This window comes from Schistocerca piceifrons, chromosome 6, assembly GCF_021461385.2.
Source record: "Schistocerca piceifrons isolate TAMUIC-IGC-003096 chromosome 6, iqSchPice1.1, whole genome shotgun sequence".
NCBI classification, from domain to species: domain Eukaryota; kingdom Metazoa; phylum Arthropoda; class Insecta; order Orthoptera; family Acrididae; genus Schistocerca; species Schistocerca piceifrons.
Genome location: NC_060143.1, coordinates 205,904,727 through 205,926,255, shown reverse-complemented (window position 1 = coordinate 205,926,255; position 21,529 = coordinate 205,904,727). Strand labels below are relative to the sequence as shown.

The 21,529-nt window shown below is 40.5% G+C and overlaps 1 protein-coding gene across 1 annotated transcript in view; it reads right to left on the bottom strand.

Annotated features, from left to right (window-relative positions):
* LOC124802937 overlaps positions 1-21,529 on the bottom strand; it is a 581,822-nt gene that overhangs the window by 427,070 nt on the left and 133,223 nt on the right. The window contains exon 2 of the mRNA XM_047264022.1: positions 9,464-9,503. Coding sequence (XP_047119978.1) covers positions 9,464-9,503 — 40 coding nt within the window. The remainder of the gene's footprint in view (positions 1-9,463; positions 9,504-21,529) is intronic.

The following is a 21,529-nucleotide window of genomic DNA, read 5'->3' as shown; positions in this document are numbered from 1 at the left end:
TATACGGAAGGAAGCGATTAAACGATACTAAATGGATATTCAACTCAGAATACGAATTTCCAAGTTACTGAGAGTGTATGAGTGTGTGTGTAGGGGTGGTACGAGTAGCAGGGTTGTGACTTGTGGCGGAGGAGGGGGGGGGGGGGAGGGATGCACTCGCACGCTATCCTTTTCTGTGTTAGAACGAAAAAAAAGTCGACTCAAGTTTGTAACACTCTAGCTAAATCCCCATTCAGCTGCCCAGTTTTAGGCTTCCTCCTGTTTCCCGTAATCTCTTAGGACGAATGCTAGGTTGAAACCTTTGGAAAGCACACAGGCGATTCATTTTACCGTCCTTCCGAGTATTTTCTGTGTCTCATATGACCTCTGTGTAGACGGAACTTCCCTCCCTCCATCAGATACAGTCCATTAAAAGAAACTTTATACTATGTGTAACTAATGATGCTACAAATAAAAAAAAAGAAACTTTATACTATGTATAACTAATGATGCCACAAATAAAAAATTAAAGTTTCAGACAACTGCACATAAGCAGCTATCTCGTCAAAAGAGTCCGGACATCCTTATGTTACGCAAAATTGACGCCTATATGTCACGCTAGAAGGGCACGCAAGTATAAACGGGGGCGGGAAATACTGTGTTGTCAGCAGAGAAGGAGTACAGGCAGAATGGGACGGTCGGGACAGCTCCTTAACTTGGAACATGGACCGGTCATCATTGTATGTCATGTGAGTAACAAACCCATCGGCGACATTTTAGCCCTTCTAAAGCTGCCCAACTGTTGGTGTTGTGATTACTAAGTGGTAGCGCGAAGGAGCAGTCACAGCAAAAACAAGGCCAGCCAGATCTCATGTTATGAGAAAAGGGTGAGGAAAGGGACCATTTAGCACTGCGGAGAGTGGTTGTAAAAATCGTGTGAAATCAGCAGAGGGAATCACTCGTGAGTTCCAAACAGCTACTAGCAGCCCAGCTAACACTGTGACTATTTTTGTTGTTGATGTGGTCTTCAGTTCAGAGACTGGTTTGATGCAGGACTCCATGCTACTCTATCCTGTGCAAGCTTCTTCATCTCCCAGTACCTACTGCAGCCTACATCCCTCTGAATCTGTTCAGTGTACTCATCTCTTGATCTCCCTCTACGATTTTTACCCTCTGTGCTACCCTCCAATACTAAATTGGTGATACCTCGATGTCTCAGAACATGTCCTACCAACCGATCCCTTCTTCTAGTCAAGTTGTGCCACAAATTTCTCTTCTCCCCAATTCTATTCAATACCTCCTCATTAGTTATGTGATCCATTCATCTAATCTTCAGCATCCTTCTGTAACACCACATTTCTAAAGCTTCTATTTTCTTTTTGTCTAAACTATTTATCGTCCACGTTTCACTTCCATACATGGCTACACTCCGTACAAATACTTTCAGAAACGACTTCCTGACACTTACATCTATACTCGATGTTAACAAATTTCTCTTCTTCAGAAACGCTTTCCTTGCCATTGCCAATCTACATTTTATATCCTCTCTACTTCGACCATCATCAGTTATTTTGCTCCCCAAATAGCAAAACTCATTTACTACTTTAAGCGTCTCATTTCCTAATGTAATCCCCGCAGCATCACCCGACTTAATTCGACTACATTCCATTAATTCGACTACATTCCATTAATGTACAAGGCCAATCCTCTCATCTGTCAAATAGCAAAGCTAGCGTCCCCTATCTTGCTCCTGAGATGCCTTCCTCTCTATCTATCTCTATTAGCCACGCAATCTTCTTTTCCTTTATATTTCTTTAATTATGTTTCATCATGTCTCTCTATTCTTCTCATCCCTTCACCATGAGTCTCCCTCATACTCCCTGCTGCTAGCACTCCTGTCTAAAATCTGTCTCTTCAATAATGTCTAATTATAACAGTACTTATGAACTATGAATATAAACTTTATATGTATGTATTTTTCCAGGTGTGTCTTTCTAATTGTTTATTTCACTTTTTGTGCTAGATGTAGTTTAACATGCCTAATAAAACATATGAATGTAAAATAAGTAGAATGCCTGGTTAGATGTAAGAGAGGGCTTGATGGCCCTAATCTTGCCAGGGTAAATAAATAAATAAATTATCCTCCTTTTGCTTTTGTTGATGTTCATCTTATATCCTCCTTTCAAGACACTGTCCATTCCGTTCAGCTGCTCTTCCAGGTCCTTTGCTGTCTCTGACAGAATTAAAATGTCATCGGCGAACCTCAGTTTTTATTTCTTCTCCATGGATTTTAATTCCAACTCCGAATTTTTCTTTTGATTCCTTCACTGCTTGCTCAATATACAGATTGAATAGCATCGGGGATAGGCTACAACCCTGTCTCACTCCCTTCCCAACCACTACTTCCCTTTCATGCCCCTCGACTCTTATAACTGCCATCTGGTTTCTGTACAAATTGTAAATAGCCTTTCGCTCCCTGTATTTGACCCCTTCCACCTTCAGACTTTGAAAGAGAGTATTCCAGTCAACACTGCGACTATTAGTGTGCAGTTAAAAATAATGAGGTGGAAGGCTTGAACTCTCTTCAGAAGCCTCACATTTGCGTACTCTCAGCTAAGTGAGGCTTGAGGTGGTGAAGACAGCGACGCCACTGGGCAGTGGATGAGTGGAAGCGAGTGATTTGGAGGGCTGAATCACGCTGTACCCTGTGGGAATCCGATGGGAGGGTTTGCGTTTGGCGAATACCTGGAGAACGTTACCTGCCATCGCACGTGGTGCCAGCAGTGAAGTACGGAGGAGGTGGTGTCACGGTATGGGGGTGTTTTTCTTGGTTAGGGTGTGGTCCCCTTATTGCACTTACAAAAACGCTAAATGCTGAAGGATATGGAAAACTTTCACGGCATTGTGTACTGCAAGCAGTAGAGGAGCGGTTCAGAGACAATGACTATTTGTGTCAGCAAGACAATGCACACTTTAGTAAAGTATCATCTGCGCGGTAATGTTTCGTGGACACTAATATACCTGAAATAGATTAGCCTACCCAGAGCCCCGCACGTAATCCAACAGAACGGCTTTGGGATGTGTTAGAACGTCGAATTGATTCCAGACAGGTTCCAGACTTGCCTCCAACACCGCTTCCTCCCGTGGTTTTGGCTCTTGAGACAAATCGGGCAGCCGTTCCTCCACAGATATCCAGACACTTCACTGGAATTGTCTCCCGCAGAGTTCCAACCGTCATAAAGGTGAACGGTGAGCACAACGCATATTAATGTTCACTAGCAGACATGCGGATATTTTTGCTCACATGAACTATTTCGACGCTACAGTGAGCTAGAATAAAGCATGCTTTAGCTGAAGACTGTGAGATTTATTTAGAAAAGAATGACATGTTTCAGAGATTAAAGTTATTTTATTTTTGTATTTGTTGATACAATCACGTGAGCATTTCACAGTGCTGTAACCGGTTTCGACCAGTCAGTGGTCATTTTTCGTCTAAATTCGCATTGTGCAAGCTATTACCGTTGCGTCGTCATCAATACTAAACAATAACAGGGGTCACCTTCGGTATTGTTGACAACGAAACGGAAACTGCTTGCAGCATGTCTGAAGATTAACACTGGGTGGTCGAAACCGGTGCCAGTATTGTGAAGTGCTCATCTGATGGCCCAAAAATATAATCATAAAAGTGAGATTTGTCACATGTTTGAGGTGTTATCAGCCAGCTACCCTGCAGTGGGGTGTGTGTTGTTTCGTCAGATTCAGACTGTGAGCCAGATGAGGCCTCGAAGTAGGAACCTTACCTTTCCTAAAAAATATTTCTGTTATTCAGCACTTAGTCCACAGCCGGACGGTGTGGCCGAGGGGTTCTAGGCGCTACAGTCTGGAACCGCGCGACCACTACGGTCGCAGGTTCGAATCCTACCTCGGGCATCGATGTGTGTGGTGTCCTTAGGTTAGTTAGGTTTAAGTAGTTCTAAGTCCTACGGGACTGATAACCTCAGCAGTTAAGTCCCATAGTGCTCGGAGCCATTTGAACCATTTTGAACTTGTTGTTGTTGTTGTTGTTGTTGTGGTCTTCAGTCCTGAGACTGGTTTGATGCAGCTCTCCATGCTACTCTATCCTGTGCAAGCTTCTTCATCTCCCAGTACCTATTGCAACCTACATCCTTCTGAATCTGCTTAGTGTATTCATCTCTTGGTCTCCCTCTACGATTTTTACCCTCCACGCTGCCCTCCAATACTAAATTGGTGATCCCTTGATGCCTCAGAACATGTCCTACCAACCGATCCCTTCTTCTGGTCAAGTTGTGCCACAAACTTCTCTTCTCCCCAATCCTATTCAATACTTCCTCATTAGTTATGTGATCTACCCATCTAATCTTCAGCATTCTTCTGTAGCACCACATTTCGAAAGCTTCTATTCTCTTCTTGTCCAAACTATTTATCGTCCATGTTTCCCTTCCATACATGGCTACACTCCATACGAATACTTTCAGAAATGACTTCCTGACACTTAAATCAATACTGGATGTTAACAAATTTCTCTTTTTCAGAAACGCTTTCCTTGCCATTGCCAGCCTACATTTTATATCCTCTCTACTTCGACCATCATCAGTTATTTTGCTCCCCAAATAGCAAAACTCCTTTACTACTTTAAGTGCCTCATTTCCTAATCTAATTCCCTCAGCATCACCCGACTTAATTAGACTACATTCCATTATCCTTGTTTTGCTTTTGTTGATGTTCATCTTATATCCTCCTTTCAAGACACTGTCCATTCCCTTCAACTGCTCTTCCAAGTCCTTTGCTGTCTCTGACAGAATTACAATGTCATCGGCGAACCTCAAAGTTTTTATTTCTTCTCCATGAATTTTAATGCCTACTCCGAATTTTTCTTTTGTTTCCTTTACTGCTTGCTCAATATACAGATTGAACAACATCGGGGAGAGGCTACAACCCTGTCTTACTCCCTTCCCAACAACTGCTTCCCTTTCATGTCCCTCGACTCTTATAACTGCTATCTGGTTTCTGTACAAATTGTAAATAGCCTTTCGCTCCCTGTATTTTACCCCTGCCACCTTTAGAATTTGAAAGAGAGTATTCCAGTCAACATTGTCAAAAGCTTTCTCTAAGTCTACAAATGCTAGAAACGTAGGTTTGCCTTTCCTTAATCTTTCTTCTAAGATAAGTCGTAAGGTCAGTATTGCCTCACGTGTTCCAGTGTTTCTACGGAATCCAAACTGATCTTCCCCGAGGTTGGCTTCTACTAGTTTTTCCATTCGTCTGTAAAGAATTCGTGTTAGTATTTTGCAGCTGTGACTTATTAAGCTGATAGTTCGGTAATTTTCACATCTGTCAACACCTGCTTTCTTTGGGATTGGAATTATTATATTCTTCTTGAAGTCTGAGGGTATTTCGCCTTTTTCATACATCTTGCTCACCAGATGGTAGAGTTTTGTCAGGACTGGCTCTCCCACGGCCGTCAGTAGTTCCAATGGAATATTGTCTACTCCGGGGCCCTTGTTTCGACTCAGGTCTTTCAGTGCTCTGTCAAACTCTTCACGCAGTATCATATCTCCCATTTCATCTTCATCTAAATCCTCTTCCATTTCCATAATATTGTCCTCAAGTACATCGCCCTTGTATATACCCTCTATATACTCCTTTCACCTTTCTGCTTTCCCTTCTTTGCTTAGAACTGGGTTTCCATCTGAGCTCTTGATATTCATACAAGTCGTTCTCTTATCTCCAAAGGTCTCTTTAATTTTCCTGTAGGCGGTATCTATCTTACCCCTAGTGAGATAGGCCTCTACATCCTTACATTTGTCCTCTAGCCATCCCTGCTTAGCCATTTTGCACTTCCTGTCGATCTCATTTTTGAGACGTTTGTATTCCTTTTTGCCTGTTTCACTTACTGCATTTTTATATTTTCTCCTTTCATCAATTAAATTCAATATTTCTTCTGTTACCCAAGGATTTCTACTAGCCCTCGTCTTTTTACCTACTTGATCCTCTGCTGCCTTCACTACTTCATCCCTCAAAGCTACCCATTCTTCTTCTACTGTATTTATTTCCCCCATTCCTGTCAATTGCTCCCTTATGCTCTCCCTGAATCTCTGTACAACCTCTGGTTCTTTTAGTTTATCCAGGTCCCATCTCCTTAAATTCCCACCTTTTTGCAGTTTCTTCAGTTTTAATCTACAGGTCATAACCAATAGATTGTGGTCAGAGTCCACATCTGCCCCTGGAAATGTCTTACAATTTAAAACCTGGTTCCTAAATCTCTGTCTTACCATTATATAATCTATCTGATACCTTTTAGTATCTCCAGGGTTCTTCCATGTATACAACCTTCTTTCATGATTCTTAAACCAAGTGTTAGTTATGATTATGTTGTGCTCTGTGCAAAATTCTACCAGGCGGCTTCCTCTTTCATTTCTGTCCCCCCAATCCATATTCACCTACTATGTTTCCTTCTCTCCCTTTTCCTACACTCGAATTCCAGTCACCCATGACTATTAAATTTTCGTCTCCCTTCACAATCTGAATAATTTCTTTTATTTCATCATACATTTCTTCAATTTCTTCGTCGTCTGCAGAGCTAGTTGGCATATAAACTTGTACTACTGTAGTAGGTGTGGGCTTCGTATCTATCTTGGCCACAATAATGCGTTCACTATGCTGTTTGTAGTTGCTTACCCGCATTCCTATTTTCCTATTCATTATTAAACCTACTCCTGCATTACCCCTATTTGATTTTGTGTTTATAACCCTGTAGTCACCTGACCAGAAGTCTTGTTCCTCCTGCCACCGAACTTCACTAATTCCCACTATATCTAACTTCAACCTATCCATTTCCCTTTTTAAATTTTCTAACCTACCTGCCCGATTAAGGGATCTGACATTCCACGCTCCGATCCGTAGAACGCCAGTTTTCTTTCTCCTGATAACGACATCCTCTTGAGTAGTCCCCGCCCGGAGATCCGAATGGGGGACTATTTTACCTCCGGAATATTTTACCCAAGAGGACGCCATCATCATGTAATCATACAGTAAAGCTGCATGCCCTCGGGAAAAATTACGGCTGTAGTTTCCCCTTGCTTTCAGCCGTTCGCAGTACCAGCACAGCAAGGCCGTTTTGGTTATTGTTACAAGGCCAGATCAGTCAATCATCCAGACTGTTGCCCTTGCAACTACTGAAAAGGCTGCTGCCCCTCTTCAGGAACCACACGTTTGTCTGGCCTCTCAACAGATACCCCTCCGTTGTGGTTGCACCTACGGTACGGCTATCTGTATCGCTGAGGCACGCAAGCCTCCCCACCAACGGCAAGGTCCATGGTTCATGGGGGGGGTCAACTGTTTCCAGCTGTGTATCTTCCAGGCTCATTTTTCCTTCCTTGTTCTGTTGTTGATAGACACTGAAACCATTTATGATTTGAACTTAGTCCACAGAATTTATAATAAATATACTCAATGATTTAAAATAAACGAAATTACTTATTGTTATCATCATCGGTTTCCTGCTCCAGCTCCCCGGGTGTGGTGTACGAGCAATCTCCACTTTCGTCAGAACATGTATAAATCTTCTCTCAGAACTGTATCCAAGCTGACTCGTCTTGTTCTTACATCCTCCTTCAATTGGTCCAGCCACCTATATCTCGATCGTCCTACTGGACTTCTATCAATCACGCGTTTGTGTAGCCAATGTTTTGCTGTCCTTCCCTCGTCCATTCGTTTGATGTGGTCAAGCTATCTCAGACAACTACTTGTCACTTCTCTCAGCCGGCCGATGTGGCCGTGCGGTTCTAGGCGCTTCAGTCCGGAACCGCATGACGGCTACGGTCGCAGGTTCCAATCCTGCATCGGGCATAGATGTGTGTGATGTCCTTAGGTTAGTTAGGTTTAAGTAGTTCTAAGTTCTAGGGGACTGATGACCACAGATGTTAAGTCCCATAGCGCTCAGAGCCATTTTTTAACTTCTTCTTTCAAGCGTGTGTGCACTCCAACTTCTTCCCTTATTTTATCACTCCTAATCTTATCCTTTCTAGTTCTCTGGCTCATAGATCGTAATTTCATTACAGCGGCTTGCCGTTCGTTGTCGATCTGTTTGGGTGTAGTGCAGGTTGACTGACCACATGTTACTATTGGGATATAGTATGACTGATTGACTGAAGGAGAGTCTGCTTTGATCTTAAGGAGACTTATTCGTTTCAGAGCACACTTCAAACTTGATCGTAGGATGGGGCTGAGTGTTGACTTCAGTTACTGATCTCATGCTGTATCCATGCTTATCACTTGAAATGATGCACGCAAGATATTTATATTGGTCAACTGTTTCCAGCTGTGTATCTTCCAGGCTCATTTTTCCTTCCTTGTTCTGTTGTTGATAGACACTGAAACCATTTATGATTTATTTATTAATCCATGTGATATTACATGATCATTCGAGGCGCCTAGACTCTCCTGAACTTCTTTCTCTGTTATTACCCCAAATTATTACATCATCTGCAAAAACAAATGCGTTGGTGTGCTTATTGTTGTTCTGCTTCACTCGTTTCATAACTTCAGCCACGACTGTGATAAAGGTTAAGGGGGAAAGGGACTGCCTTCCTGAAGTCCTTCGGTTGTTTGGAATCAATCAAAATTACCATCTGTTACACTACGTATTGTCTTTTATATAGTACTTGAGATTTTTTTAAATTCAATGATCTTGTAAAACATGGCAACGTACTCTCATTTTATAACTATTACTATTGTCACAGATTATAAACACCATGCCAATGGATTCGAAGCAAAATACTGAGAAATTAATATATTAAGCACCTACTGTAAGTGTTTGGGCGAATACATGCTCCTCTTCCGGTTATCAGTTACGCGAAATAATCGAAAAGTAGGTTAACAAACCCTAAACCAGTCACACACTAAAATAGCTGGATCTGAGGGCAACACAGGAATCCCCTATGCTTCTCCTGAGAAAGGTCTCTTTTGGGGAGGTGTGCCATACATTCCCTCCGACATGTTACTAGATGCCAAGCATTTATTGATGTCCTTTGAATGAGTGTTTCTGCAGTGTTGTGTCGCGTTTGTCTCGTTAGGGATGAACATGGAATGAAAGGAACGTACAAGTTGAAACTAGATGCACGTATACAGCCTATTTCTCCCAAATAGCAGCAATGGGCTGCTATAATTACCATCCCTTGACAATGGACTCATAACCATCAACACTGCCACATTCTCTTTTGCCCTGAGACACAGACGAAAGGTTTGGGCTATCCCAGGACATCTGCTCAAAGAGTGGTAGTCAAGTGCTTTGCTGTCCAAATGTCAATGATCAAAATTCGTTCCACCTCCCGATTTCGAATCAGCTACTTTCTGGTCGAAAGTCATATATCTTCGGGGTCTTTTCAAGAGGCTGTAAATGTAGCTTAAGCGACTTTCAATGTATTTCTAAGAATAGTTATTTAGTGAACGTCAGGCAACTCACCTGTATCATCAACTGGTACTTCGCTCCAGCACTGGTGACCCTATATAAAAAAGAAACAAAATTACATCATATTACGTGACAGAACTGAGAATATCTCAATACAATACATTGTAAGCATACTACGTATTCGACATTTTGTGACATTCACTCGTGCAGAAATGATCCTTTACAGCATCTTGATCAACAGTGTTAGCACCAGGGCTGGTTTAAGGCCCAAGGGACACAATCAGCCGCTTGTAGCGCCAGAATCCAGATTGGTACAGTTCTCTGGTATGAAACTACGTTAAACTGCGAGAAATTCTGTCCAAAGAGTTACTGGAAATTTACACAATGCTGTGAATTTACCTGTAAGTGTTGACAGCTTACTCATAAAGACGAGACCAGAAGAGAGTTTTGCTAACGTGATAACGGATGCAAAAGTTCTCGCAGACAGACTTGGAAAAGAAAATTCGTCCCAGGAAAGACAAGAAGCAATTTACCAAGGAGTCTAACACTGAACCTATTCATGAAGATGAAGCAGAATACTACTCTAAGGTAAAGGTTCTTTACATTACTCTCGATTCAGGTATCTACTCACTAAAAGATAGATATGAGGATATGGGCAGTCATAGTAGAAGCTTCAGCTATCTATAGGATATTCATATTCTGTAGATGCGAGGTGATGGTAAACTAAAACCGTCTACGTTGCTCTTCAGGCTGTGGTAAGTGATGGTGATAAATATGGCGTCAAAGCGAATGAGCTCAGTGCCCATTCTTCCTGGTGGACGGACTTCACAAAGCAGTTTTATTGACAATTTCCCGCAATACTTTTATAAGCTTATGATTATTCTGGCCTTACCTGTATCAGTAGATAGCGGTGAAAGATGATTTCCAAAACTAAAGTTGATGAAGACACACCTTATCTCAACCCTTTCTCATGAACGATAGTATTAACTTAGGCCACTTAATCTATTCTCCTCAAGATATCATTTCAGATTCTGTTTTAAAATATTTTGCTAGAGTAAAGGATAGAAAGGTTTCAGTACCATGTTCACATCCAAAGGGTATACTGAACAGCTGTAGGAATTATACGTGACTTAACTAGTCTCACATTTTTGTGTTTTCCTTTTCAGTTTTAAACATAAAAATGTTTTATGATGTTCATCACTCTTCAACTACTTTAACGGCAAATTTTCTAAAATTTAACGTCTTACTGATGAGTTTTCTCCACACATAACATAGTACTACGCAGTTAAATTGTGTCTTACGTTTAATATGTCAGTAAAATTGGATGATTTTTTTATATTTGTGGCTTACCTTCTCTGACAGAAAGTAAAATAAAGTTAAAGAATTAAATATTTCCATTATTAAACTGAAAAAAGATAAAGATCTCATATTTTCATTCCTTCCAGGAAGTTTGTTAGTGAATGTGTCAACAAATAAACAAAAATTTCAATATAATTCTGCTCTCACTGAAAGGCTGTAAGAATTACCTTACGAGGAAAGAATTGTTATCTCTTTTAGAATATAGTACTGGAATACGATTCAGAAATTTAGTTTTGTTGCAGAGAAATGTTTATGTAGTATTCATTTTAATTTAGTTTTGTTTTCTTACAGAGAAATGTTTCTGTAGTATTCATTTTAAAAGAAAAAAAGCAATCCCTTTCTACGGCAATAACACTTATTTTAAAAAATCTTACCATGAGCCAAAGAAAACAAACCTAAGGGGTGGGAGAGTGGGGAGGGGGGGGAGGGAGGAGGATTGCGAGCGGTAAATGACAGAAAATGTAAAAAAAAAACCGTCAGCAGTCTATATTTGGAATGTAATTGCTTTTTGTGACCAGTTTTGGCGTTTCACTAAACCATCTTCAGTTCCCTGTAGTGAAATGCCAAAACTGGTCACATTAAATCAATTACATTCAAAATATACACGACTGAAGGTGTTTCTAATTTTACATTTAACATTGAGAAGTCCCTCAACCATCTTGTACAAAGACAGACTTACAGAGGACAAATATGTCACAAGTGTGGAAAAATGTTCTCTAAACGGCCCTGGGTAACACTAGACAGACATCTGGGTGGACCGAAACCGCGTCCGGCCATCCAAATTTGGATTTTGTGCGGTTTCTCTATGTCACTTAAGGCAAATACCGAAATGGTTGCTTTGAAAAGGATACAGTCAATTTCCTACCCTAACATGAGCTTACGCTTCGCCGATGGGATGTTAAACTCTAACCCTTCCTTTTTTAACACTTCGATAAAGTAATGATTGAATCAGTAAGGCACTCGCTGGGAAATACTGTAACGTCGCTAAATTAACACACACAGTCGAGTAAGCTATGTTTCATAATTTTACAGTTGATATCGCATATTCAGTGTCCTGCAAGACCGTGCGCCGCTCGATCCTTAAAAGGTGCCGGCCGAAGTGGCCATGCGGTTAAAGGCGCTGCAGTCTGGAACCGCAAGACCGCTACGGTCGCAGGTTCGAATCCTGCCTCGGGCATGGATGTTTGTGATGTCCTTAGGTTAGTTAGGTTTAACTAGTTCTAAGTTCTAGGGGGCTAATGACCTCAGCAGTTGAGTCCCATAGTGCTCAGAGCCCCCTTTGATCCCCCCTTAAAAGGTGGATCAAAGTCTTGCTCTTCCATCCTAATTTAGAGAAAGTTTGGCCATACTATAACATTCCTGGCCAATGTCAGACGATTTATCCCCAGACATTGTCAAAATGAGGTGCTGTTCTTCTTTCATGACCTCATCTTTCATCGGACGTCTACCTCCCAACAAGGCTTTTTTTTCATTTCAAGTCCCACAGCCACAAATTAATTGAAGTACAATTCCGTTTTCCACCCCGGCTGTTGTACTATCACTGTCATTTATCCCACGATCAACCATGATTAACAATTTTTAAGCGATACTGCTATACTCGAAAATTTACACCATCTCCTGTTGTTAGTGTACACAAATGTGCACCTGTCGTTTTAGTACATAAACAATGTCATAGTAAACACGAGCGAGAACAATGTTCCACATTCATCAATGCTTTAAATTAACATTACTGCCTTAATGGAATACCTGCATAAACATAACAACTCATGATACGAGGGTGTGCTGAAAAGTAATGCCTCTAAATTTTTTACGTGAAAACTCCAGATTTTGAAGTGACACAAACATTATTAACTTTCTACATCTTTACTCTTCAAGTCAACGTACTTGCAGCCATCTGTCGGTAGAGGGCTCCGAATTGTAGCTTGTAACCACGACCCCCTAAAGAGAAGGCCGCGGCTCGCTCGTGTGACGTCACGCAGAGGGGGCCAGCATTGGCGAGACGCTGGACGGACAGAATCGGGGTGCACGCCATGCAGTCTTTTTCAGACGATTTTACAGAATCTATCAGGTACAAAATCTTTGATTTCTACGTTACTTGTACCTTTATATGTCAGCTTCACACTGAAGTGCCCATCATCAGTTCACTAGTGGTCATATTTATTGTGATGTTTCGACTATGAGCATAAAATTCGAAAACATTGGAATGAAAAATACGGGTCGCTATGAATTGGCGTTTGGTGCAAATTAGACCATATATTTCTGTGTATGAAATGAAGCTAACATTTTGGATTTTTCTTTAAACTTGGGAGGGGATCAATATCTGCCTCCAGGTTCAAGAAAATGGATTTTATGTACCTGTTTGCTTACGATTATACTCGCATGGGAATGAAATATTCATAACATTCCATATATCTCGAAAGCCTTTCAAGATGTCCTAACGAGATTCTGGCAAATGATAGCTCTCAAAGATGGTTAACATACAAAACTTCCTTATCTTCGGCGATATAGCAGAAGCTATAGTTCTTATTTTATTTTTTAAAAACATTACTGTAATTTTTTAAGAGTCACCGACAGCTAGTGAAAAAAGAATTTATTAGTATAAAAATCATGAAATTTCTTCTCTTGTGTTACTGTAAACCGACACAATGAAAGGCACCAAAGGATTTTCTTTCTGCACTTCAGGTATCTTCGTCACATGAAAAATTACAGCAAATAGCATGCCGTAGCATCTTTTCGCTCCTATACCTGTACAGAGTGAGGAAGTAAATCTTCTTACTACAAATACCTCTTAATACATCAGTGATATTGACTTTGACGAATAGATGGCAAAATTCTGCAGGTCGTCAGTGTGTTCACAGCTTCAGAGTTATGAAGGAGTGTTACTGGGCCGGCCGTTGTAACCGAGCGGTTCTAGGAGCTTCAGTCTGGAACCGCGCGACCGCTACGGTCGCAGGTTCGAATCCTGCCTCGGGCATGGATGTGTGTGATGTCCTTAGGTTAGTTAGGTTTAAGTACTTCTCAGTTCTAGGTGACTGATGATCTCAGATGTTAAGTCCCATAGTGCTCAGAGCCATTTGAACCATTTTGAGTGTTACTGGGCTAGTTCTCGCCCGCTGCAAAAATGCAGAATTGTTCTATTAGAAATAACAAATTTGATGCCTGTTAATTGTGGTTAGCAAGGTAACGACAATGTGATAGCCATTGCTGTATGAACTGCTTGAGAATCTCATTAATGTTAAAATAAATTGTAAATATACAGTACATAATCTATCCTTAACACATCAAAAGATAATTAAGATGAAGAAGTTCACCGCTTCACTCTGATGCGGCTAAGAACAAAGATATTGTGCATTATTTGCTGCGGATTATTTTCATATTTCTTTGCTTGTTTTTCGTAACAGCAGACAGAAAATCATTTGATAAACTTTCATCGCAGTCGTTCACTATTAAAAATACGATTGATTACTGGATTCCGCCAAAATTGGAACAAAATCGGCGACTTATTGTTGCCTGAATTGTTAACCTTTAACCATTTGAAGAGGCATCATCATTTATGAGTAATAACTACATTTCTCTTGTTGATAGGTCTGATTTTGTTTCTTTTGCCAAAACATAGTATAATTTACACAAACTCACCTTGCATTAGCGACAGAATCCTGAAGCAGAATATTTTATTAAACAAGCAACTGACGACCAGAGAGGTCAATAGCTTACGGAAAACCTCACTGTATTGGTGTACAGCAACATAAGCGATGAAATTTCATATTTTTCGTAGCAGAAAATTCTCTTTTATAGTTAGCTGTCGGTGATTCTTAAGAAATTACAGTACTGGTTTGAAAAAAAAAATAATAAAAATTATAGCATCTGCTATATCGCTGTAGATGGAAAAATTCTCTCCTCCCTGCGTGCTATCGTTTGCCTGACTCTAGTTTCGTTCCCTCGAACGGTTTACAAGATACCTGCTCTGTTATGAATATTTCAATCTAGTGCGCATACATACGGAAGCGAACGCGCTACATAAAACCCACTTTCACGAGACTGAAGGCAGATACTGATCCTGTGCCAACTGTAAAGAAACATTTGCAACATTTATCCCATTCCGGTAAACACTCGCCTAAAATTCTGCAAAAAACCTTGTGCTACATAGTTCTGTTCGTTCAACATACCATCCCGCTCTGTCAGCATGCGGGTATATATCCATTCCCTCGAATGTAACTCTAACTCCTCCTTTCTTGCTTATTTGTAATGTTTCTGCTATAGAATTATTGATCTTTAAATCTGGTGTTGAAATTACGTCCGATCTAACCTATATAAAATTCCTGGCATCCGTCACAGTTAATTGATCTTGACAATGGGTCCATTTTGTTGTTTATCTGAAGTGTCAACCTATGCATTGTGTATGCGAAGAACTAGTTTTCGTTTTACATAGTCCGCAAGATTGTTAATTCGACGAGAAACAGTATCGTTCGGAAGTAGCACTGTAGCAAAATGATTTGCAGGTTTTTCATCGAGTCCACATTGTGTTATGTCTGTCAGGCATGGTTTTATCATATTCTCAGCGACAGTGTGCGCTTCGGTCGCTTGTGTAATGCGACAGCTGCGCAAATACGATGCGTCTGTCGCTTTTTGGGTTGGGATGTTTGTGGGAAGAGACCAAACAGCGAGGTCATCGGTCTCATCGGATTAGAGAAGGATGGGGAAGGAAGTCAGCCGTGCCCTTTCAAAGAAACCATCCCGGCGTTTGCCTGGAGCGATTTAGGGAAATCACGGAAAACCCAAATGAGGATGGCTGGGCGCAGGTTTGCTCCGTCGTCCTCCCAAATGCAAGTCCAGTGCGCTAACCACTGCGCCACCTCGTTCGGTGTGGCTTTTTCATTCACAGTTTTGCTCGCATACTTCATAGTTTCTTGATTTCTTATTAATTGTTATTCCTTCCGAATAAAAATTTCTTCACTTTTGTCCTTGCAATCGGGGTGTATCGCTTCTAAATATCGGTGCATCTTAGCAGGTACCTATGGAACTATTCGGAAATAACGTACTACGAAACATACAGAGGCGAGAGCCATTAGAATCAACAGATCCGAGATTAATGTTAAGATTCGTCGTAGTTTCTTTTTGCTGCTATTAGCGGGTCGTCAGATATCTTAGTGTTTGAAATGATAGAGGTTGAAGTCGTTACATTATCTTCTTCGGTCTCTTAGTCTTAGTCGGAAGCTGAGCGAATTACCTCTGAACTTTCGATTCAAGATTTTGTTGTAGCACTTTAAGCCAATACTCCATTCTGTGTTTTAAAACCAACAGATTAATTTCACAACATGACAAACGTTGAATAATATTGACCACAAGCTACTGCATTTTACAGCTGAAGTCAATACCAAACACAAATCAGGTATACTGCAGTCCACGAGTAAAGTGCAGATTTAGTATGTCGGATTGGACTACGCATTGCAATCACAAATTCGAGTTGAGATCTGTACTCTGTTCTACGCGGCAAGGGCTTATGTAGCCACGGACAGCGAAGCAAAGATGGCAAATCGACGAAATCCTTCGAGGCGGTTCGGGGGACTGTTGCATGTGGATGAGAGAGTGAGAGAGAGAGAGAGAGAGAGAGAGAGTGTGTAGCGGAATGTCCCCGATGTGTATAGGTGAGACAGCGAGAGAGAGAGAGAGAGAGAGAGAGAGAGAGGAGGGACGGGGGGGGGGGGGGGGAGGGACGGAGAGAGATTGAGAGAGGGACTAAGCATGAAAGCATGAGAATGGTCGCAGCGTGTGTCAATAGTGACGAGTGTTGAGTCGACAACTACCTAGTTGTACAAGCTAAATTCTTTTGTTTTTACTTTTTATTGAAACTTTAATGGTATTTAAAATGCTACTTTCGTCATTTTCGGCAGAGAGAAAAAAGTAACCTTTACAAAAACCGGCATTTATATGATAATTGTGCGAATTTTTTTCTCAGTGTGTGATCTAGAGTAAAATAGTGCTTTTCAGAAACCTCATAATTTATGTTGCTATGTGAATAGTCTGTAACTGACTTGTCTGCATGCAGCGACGTAAATATTTTACAGTATTACACCTTTTCAATGCACGAATGCTGTTGAAATAATAACGGCCATGTTCTTCGTTTTTGTCGCCTTTGTACTGGTAGCTGCTACTGTCCATGCAAATGCTAAAATGTATTTGTTTTCTTCGCGACACACGTTTCGACGAATTCAATTAAAACGTCATGAACAGTGGGGTTTTCGTCTTTCTTGCTTGCAATGGGGAATTTATGTCTTCAGCCATGTTTCACAAGGTCTTTCACCCTAAGAACTGATGCTGTAAATAAAAAAAAATGTTGGTAAGGCAACTAGTTTCAAAAGTCAAATTTGTGTGGAATGTAGATACATAGCACAGTCCTTCGTAAGCGAGAAACAGAAGACAGAATGCCTCTACTGACACGTTTAAAGTGAACAAGATTGTGCCAAAGTACGACAAACCGAGTTGAAATAACTGATTTGGTCGAGTGGAGTGGTTGAATTAGACGCACTGTGGCGTGGAGGCTGCCACAGCAGTGAGGTTTGCCTTGACGGTGAAGCATCGTGACTGGGGTCATGCGAAACTGTCAAATCTAAGTGCTAACAACATATGACATCACAAAGAGATGACTGGATTTGCACATATTTGCACACTTGTGGCACTAACTATTGTTATTACAATGAAGCACGATACACCAGTTGAAAGAGGAGAAAAAGACGAATATGTTCGTATATAGATATGATATGGATATAATCTGTGAAAGAAGTTACTGTGCCAAGAAGGTTCTTTTAATGGAAATTTAGTAAATAATTAATAACTTTTGTAAATTCTATTGCTCAAAAGAGATCAACCTATCAAATAGTAGTGCTCTATGTGCATCAACTGAGCTAGATACATGTTGTATTATTTAAATAACTAATCGCTCATATTTTATAAACCAAGACAGTTACACCATCAGCAAGGTAGTATGTATGGGCAGACATATACAAACACATCACCAACAACCTTTAGTTTCTACGAGTTGTGTGACTTATTTTTAATAATTTGTTTATTTTTTGCATAGTTTTGCCCTTAATTTAAAGATGGCTACAGCCATATAAAATCTGACTGCAGTGCTACAAAGGAAATGCTGTATATGTGTATACAACAGTTATTCAAAGCAGGGACTATTATCTAAATTTGACCACTGGAATAAAAATATGCTTTTGTATAATTTGGGGTGAGCTATTTTACATAGAACTGAATATGCTTTGCCTTGTGTTCAGATTTTTAGCATGCATCTAATGGTTCATCCAGATGCGAAACTACATTATTGTATGAAGAATTATACACTAAGGCTATTGAATGCTGTAAGTCGTTAAGTGACACACATGCTTGGAATTTCTGGGGAGGGGTGACAAACTTATATAAGGTGGTGGCCACCTTGCCTCTCTTGCACTGTTCCAGATGGAGTTGCAGAGACAAGGCCTATGTCAGTTTGTAAGGTGGTCATGTGATTTTGATTTTTGTATTTTATCGATATGCACGTCAGAGAGAGAGAGAGAGAGAGAGAGCAAGTTATGTTACTGTTAAACAATCTTTGGTCTTGTCGTGGCACAGTCTTTGAACTCTCTGATACATTCTTAGTTGAAGTGTGGTAAGTGGCGGTTGTGTTCAGGAGTGCTGTATTGACTCGTGATTGTATCTGTTAGTTGAAGAAAGATTTAATGTAAAGTACAGCAAGGATAAATGTCATGTATATATTATAAAGCGAAGAGAATATAAATTTTGAATAATATTATTATTTTTGAAGAGAAGAAGTTTGAGTTGACACTGCAGCACTGCACAGCTAGAAATGATTATTGTCAGCTCGTTAATTTGCTCAGAGCTGAGTGAAAGACTACCCCACTTCCCTGAGTCATGCAGTAATATATCAGTCGATTAAGCTGTTTGATTTTTATTGAAATTCCATGTTAATATTATACCCTTTTTAAACAGTTGTTCACTTTGTTAAGCACAGTATTGTTCAGAACAATGTTATGTGTGAAGATCACGGGAAGTTTTACTCTGTGTTTTTGAATACACACTTCATTCCAAAATAGTTGTCTGGGAAAATCTTTTCATAGGAATAGTTACTCTCCCCATCACACTGTTTATCATTATGCATTGCCACGAGCAACGGTTTTAATATGTATTTAGAAACAAAAGTCTAGCTTAGCCACTGTCTGCTAGCTGTTTGCTGTTGTGCTTTCGAGAAATCTACAACAATGTTGTCAAGACGCGACGTAAGTGGAAATTTTGATTAGGGCCAGATAACTGCTTTACTTCAATTGCACATTTAATACAGGTCTATTCTAATTAGTTTCTGTTTAGTCAAAGGTTATCATGCGAGTTTAAGTTGGATAACAGTATGTGGGTACATAGTTATGGCGCGGGAAGTAGAGCTGGGATAAATTTTCATAAAAACAAAAATAGTGGGGGGGGGGGGGGGGGTACAGGTTTGGTTTGAGCGGTGGTATACCCACCCGAGGTGGTCTCGAGATGATGGTCTCGATATTTCACAGTAGTTCAGTGAAACTTAGAACAATTGGCAGTGTCCAGGACTCTGATTTTATTCTGCAAATAGTTCAGTGGAATTTGTATTTATCATGAGTTAAACAGGATCGCACTTGGGGTTATTTGTACTTAGTGTAAGTCAGTTAGCTAGTGGGACTTGATATCAGAAGGAAAGTGTGTAAAGTAAGACTGCACTGATTTCTGTCGCAGCTGTACATTCTGGCACTGTTGTTTAGTGGATAATACAAACCTATCTAGAAGATAGCTAAGGTAAGAAGCGTTAATGAAAAGCGATAATTTTTTAATACCACAACCCGAATGAAATCCACCAAATGCTTCAGATGATAATGATAATCTTTGCAATATTCGAACGGATATCAAAACACAGTTGACTTTTCTTCCAAATTAATGTTAGTGAAGTAAATTCTCAAATCAAGCCTACCAGGCCTGGTAACAAAACTAAATATGAAAAACGCTAATACACCCCGTTATCCAGTCTACTTGTCACAGATGTCTGCAGTTCTAATCATACACGTACCCACCGATACTTGATGGAAGCATTCCATCCTAAAGAAGAATTATTTTCAGTACAGAATCCAGTCTACTTATCATTGACTGATAGATGACATAATCAGATCTGCTCATATACCTTAATGCGAACCACACTCACTTGCGAGATATGGAGGTAAGCCAAACCAGAATTGAATCTGTGCGGCGAATTAATGATCGTTTGTCTGGCTCATCGGCTCGCCTGAGTGCGATTTTTCGGCAATTTTCCACACGACTTTAGGCAAAGGCTGGGCTGCTCCCCAATCTCTGCCTTAAAAAAATACGATACACAAATAGTATTTCAGAGATCGCTACCAGTAACAGACTTTGTTTGCCACTTGAATTGTTTAATGGAGCAACATGTTTCAAGGTACAGAGCTCATCTTCAGGACAAAAACACGACCCCACACATATTCTGTACAATCTTGGCAGCACAACTTTAAAATCTATGTGCACGTTTGTTAAATGATTTGTATTGTCATTGTAGCCTGAAACTGGTCTCTATACTTCGAAACATGTTGCTTATTTAAATAATTAAGTAGTCAACAAATTTTGTGACTGGTAGCGGTTTCTGAAAAACTTTTTCATTATTTTTTAAACAGTCATGGTCGATTAACAGTCAATTTCGCTTTAAATTGTTACGATACATAAACAATTAAAATAGAATAACTCACCGTATAAAGTTTACACAACTCATAGACAGTTGGTGCACTCGAGTACTCGACTTCCCACCCTTAGGTTAAATGTTAATTGTGACGAAAGGAAAGGTATCTCGACACAAAGACGACATAAAAAAATGGTACTACGAGGATATGTAGAGAGCGGGACGTGTTAACTGCAGCGAGGCCTACGCACGAACGCTCTGTATGCTTTAGGCAGTTTACGCAGTATGGTGTTTGACAAGGTTTTTGTGGAACCGATTAATGCGGCATTCCGTGTGGTACGGCAACATGACCGCACGACGTCATCTGAGCGCTTACGATGGTGGACGAGCAGTTGGACAGCTCGAAGCTAGCCAAGTCTCGTGTGAGCTTTCGTGACTGCAGCACATCAGAGGAAAGCGTTCTGTTCTGTGAGTTTGACACAAATTCTCATAAGAAGCGACTTATCTTAAATTTTCCCTGTGCTCTTCAATTTAAAATCGTTAATTTTATGTGTGTTTGCTTATTAGGCACAGTTTGGCGATTTCTTTACTGTTTAGTGCATAGTACCGCAGTTTTCATCGCGCCAGGGATTTGCATTGTATTTGAACAGCCACTGCAATATTTACAAGCTGCAGTCTGGTGCTAGCTTTCGTGACTGCAGCAAATCAGAAGACAGCGTTTCGTTCCCTGTGTTTGACACAGCTTCTCTTAAGAAGTGACTGATTTTAAATTTCCTCCTTTCTCTATACTTTAAACTAGCTAATTTCATGCGTGTTTGTTTATTTATCAGGCACAGCTTCGATGTTATTGAGCTGTCTTGAGCGTATTTTCGCCGTCTTTACTACGGATAGGAACTGTAATTGCTGTGTTCAAATGTCGGCTGAGTTGGTGACCCTTCGCTCACAGTTCCAGGTGGTGTTGGCTTCAGACACACAGATTGAAGCTGCTGCCAGTAGGCCTCACTGTGCGGGGCCGGATGTGGGAACTGAAGAGAGGTGCAGCACATCCCATATGACCT